The 3,052-nt window shown below is 36.8% G+C and overlaps 1 protein-coding gene across 1 annotated transcript; it reads left to right on the top strand.

Moving 5' to 3' along the window:
- The first annotated feature begins 1,094 nt into the window (after positions 1-1,094).
- Positions 1,095-2,695, top strand: LOC116129109 (serine/threonine-protein kinase UCNL-like). Its single transcript, XM_031414865.1, has one exon. The coding sequence runs from the start codon at positions 1,171-1,173 to the stop codon at positions 2,440-2,442; it is 1,272 nt and encodes a 423-aa protein (XP_031270725.1). The 5' UTR covers positions 1,095-1,170; the 3' UTR covers positions 2,443-2,695.
- Positions 2,696-3,052: the final 357 nt, after the last annotated feature.

The following is a 3,052-nucleotide window of genomic DNA, read 5'->3' as shown; positions in this document are numbered from 1 at the left end:
CAAAATATTGTAATTAATCTAAATTTAGTCAAGTTTGATTTATTAATATTTACGATAAGCGTGATTAGGAGACTAATCACTCTCTTTAAATTGAAAACGATTGTCAAAAACAGTAAAAGAGAATAATAAAAGAATAAAAGTAGTGGAGCTATAGCTAGCACTCAACAAATTCTTTTTCTTTATTTAAATAATTATTTCTGAAAATTCTATTATGGAATTAGACTAAATTGAGGTATTAGATTATCGTTAAACAGTTATTGACTAGTTAAATTAAATATATTTAATTTAACTATAATAATTCTCTTCATTTAAAAATCTCCATTTACTATTTTACTATTTACTAAACACACATTATTCAAAATTTAAATACATAATTATTTTTAACATTTAAATACTCAAATCTATTGATTTATTAAAAATATAATTTTCAACTTTTTGAAAATGATATTTTTCCACAAAATATTTTAATAATTACAACAAAAAATTCCATGTATTACTACTCAGGTGGGGTTTGCCCAAACTCGACATGAAATCGAATATAGATTTTCAAATGTAATTTCACTTGAATAAAAGTGAAATTTAAAAATTTTAGTTTTTTTTTTTCCAAACTATATTATTTTACCAAATATTTTTATAATTCCAACACATATTCCATGTAATAATACCATGGTAGCGTTTGCCAAACTCGACCCAATTTGACATGAAATTAAATATAGATTTTGAGACGTAATCTCAATAAAAAATAGGCGAAATTTCGATCTTAACTAGATTTAACATATTTTAGGTTTGAAATCATACCACCTAAATACTTCTTAGATCCAACTCATCCCTACTCTTTTTCGAGTTAAATTCGGTCTTCTAGTTAATTACATAGAAAATGTTATAAATAAAAAATAATATTAAATATTAAATAATTTTTGGAATTTCCAATAATGAAAAGAAATTGTTGAATACAAGTAATCAATGATTATTTCATTTTTTTGTTTTTAACGTACAACACGACCAAAACACAACTTGAAAGCAAAAATACGCGCACACAACACAAATAACAACAAACAAACTATATAACACAAACCATAACGCTCAAACTCATCTCTCTCTCTCTTTCTTCTTCCTCTTCTTCAAAAACCTCTCTCTCTCCTCCTCCCTCCTTTTCTTCTTCTTACACCAATGGACACTACACCACCGCTACCACCACCAACTCCACCACACCCACAACCGCAATCCCTAAACTTCGACAACCTCAAAGCTCTCAAAGTCCTCGGCAAAGGCGCCATGGGAACTGTCTTCCTAGTGCATGACACCACAACCGACCCCTCCGCTCGTTCTCCTTTCGCTCTAAAAGTGGCCGACAAGTTGTCTCTTCATGCAAAGCACGACGCTGATCGTCGAGCCCGTTGGGAAATCCGGGTCCTGACCCGGCTTTCGCATCCGTTTCTTCCCAAGCTGATAGGATCCTTCGAAACTGAGGATTTGCTCGCCTGGGCCGTCCCCTATTGTCCCGGTGGCGACCTTAACGTCCTCCGTTACCGTCAAAACGACCGGGTTTTCTCCCCCGCCGTTATTCGTTTTTACTTGTCGGAGATTATTTGCGCGCTTGAGTATCTTCATAATATGGGAATTGCTTACAGAGATTTAAAGCCTGAAAATGTTTTGGTTCAACAGTCGGGTCACGTGACACTCACGGACTTTGATCTCTCTCGCAACTTGGCGAAAAAAACCACCGTTTCGACGACCACCTTTGAGAAAGGAAGCCATAAGGTTCCAGTTCCGGAGATTCCAAAGAAACATAGAAGAATGTTGACCCGCTGGATCCAAGCTTTGCCCGACAACAAAAAGGGGCTGAAGAAGGCGAAATCGGCCAGAGTTAGCCCGGTTTCTCGGAGGAAACCGAGTTTCGACAACGGCGAACGGTCCAACTCGTTTGTGGGAACGGAAGAGTACGTGTCACCTGAGGTGGTGCGTGGTGATGGACACGAGTTCGCTGTTGATTGGTGGGCTCTGGGTATCTTGACGTACGAGATGCTATATGGCACTACGCCGTTTAAAGGTAAGAATCGGAAGGAAACGTTTCGGAACGTTCTGATGAAGGCGCCGGAGTTCGTAGGGAAACGCACGGACCTGATGGATTTGATCGAAGGGTTGCTGGAGAAGGATCCCATGAAGAGATTGGGATATCAACGAGGCGCGTGTGAGATCAAGGAGCACGTGTTCTTCAAAGGTGTGAGATGGGACCTACTAACGGACGTGTTACGGCCGCCGTTTATCCCATCGAGAGAAGATGGCGAATTGACGGAGAAAGTAACGGGAGGTAGCGGAGGGATCGACATAAGAGAGTATTTTCAGAATTTGAGGGCTCCACCACCGTCAATGCCGCCATCTCCGCTACCGTCACCATCGCCGGAGCCATGCCGGAGAAAAGCTTCTTTCACAGAGTATTGACTGACGCACGTGTGGGATATGACACGTGTAAGGATAGTGTAGGTATTAATACTTATTTTGTGTATATAAAAAAAAAAAAAATTTGAAAAATAAAAAAAATAATGGTAGAACGTGAAAGACGGCGTTAGTGAATATTTAGTCTGAATATAAAAAGCTTCAAATGCTTGCGGCTCGTATTTCAATCTTGTATATGTATTTTTTATTCATTTGGCTAACATTAGCGCCTACGGAGGCGCGTGAATTTCACGCAGCATGATTTCCTCGCCTGGGCGTTGCAAGAAAACGTGAGGAATTGCTTTTTGAGCAAAATTTCATTTAAAATGCAAAGAATGTGAGGGCATGTTTTTAGAAAAATTAATATGTTTTAAAATTAATTAAATCAGTTTAGATGATTTAATCATTTAATTAAATAATAATTTTTCACATTTGTGACACTTAATGTGATGATTAATAATAATAATAATTTATAATAGTAAAAAAACTTTGTGATTGAAGAAAAGGGTTTGGTGGGCTCAAGAATTTAAAATTAACATCATTAATTAAAGATTAAAATAAAAAAAAAATTACAAAGCTAGGTCCGTGAAGAGTGGTATATTTCATTGATCATTTT

The sequence above is a fragment of the Pistacia vera genome, unplaced genomic scaffold, assembly GCF_008641045.1.
Source record: "Pistacia vera cultivar Batoury unplaced genomic scaffold, PisVer_v2 Contig208, whole genome shotgun sequence".
Taxonomy (NCBI): Eukaryota; Viridiplantae; Streptophyta; class Magnoliopsida; order Sapindales; family Anacardiaceae; genus Pistacia; species Pistacia vera.
Note: the sequence above shows the minus strand (reverse complement) of the source record. Positions and strands in the feature narration are given on the sequence as shown.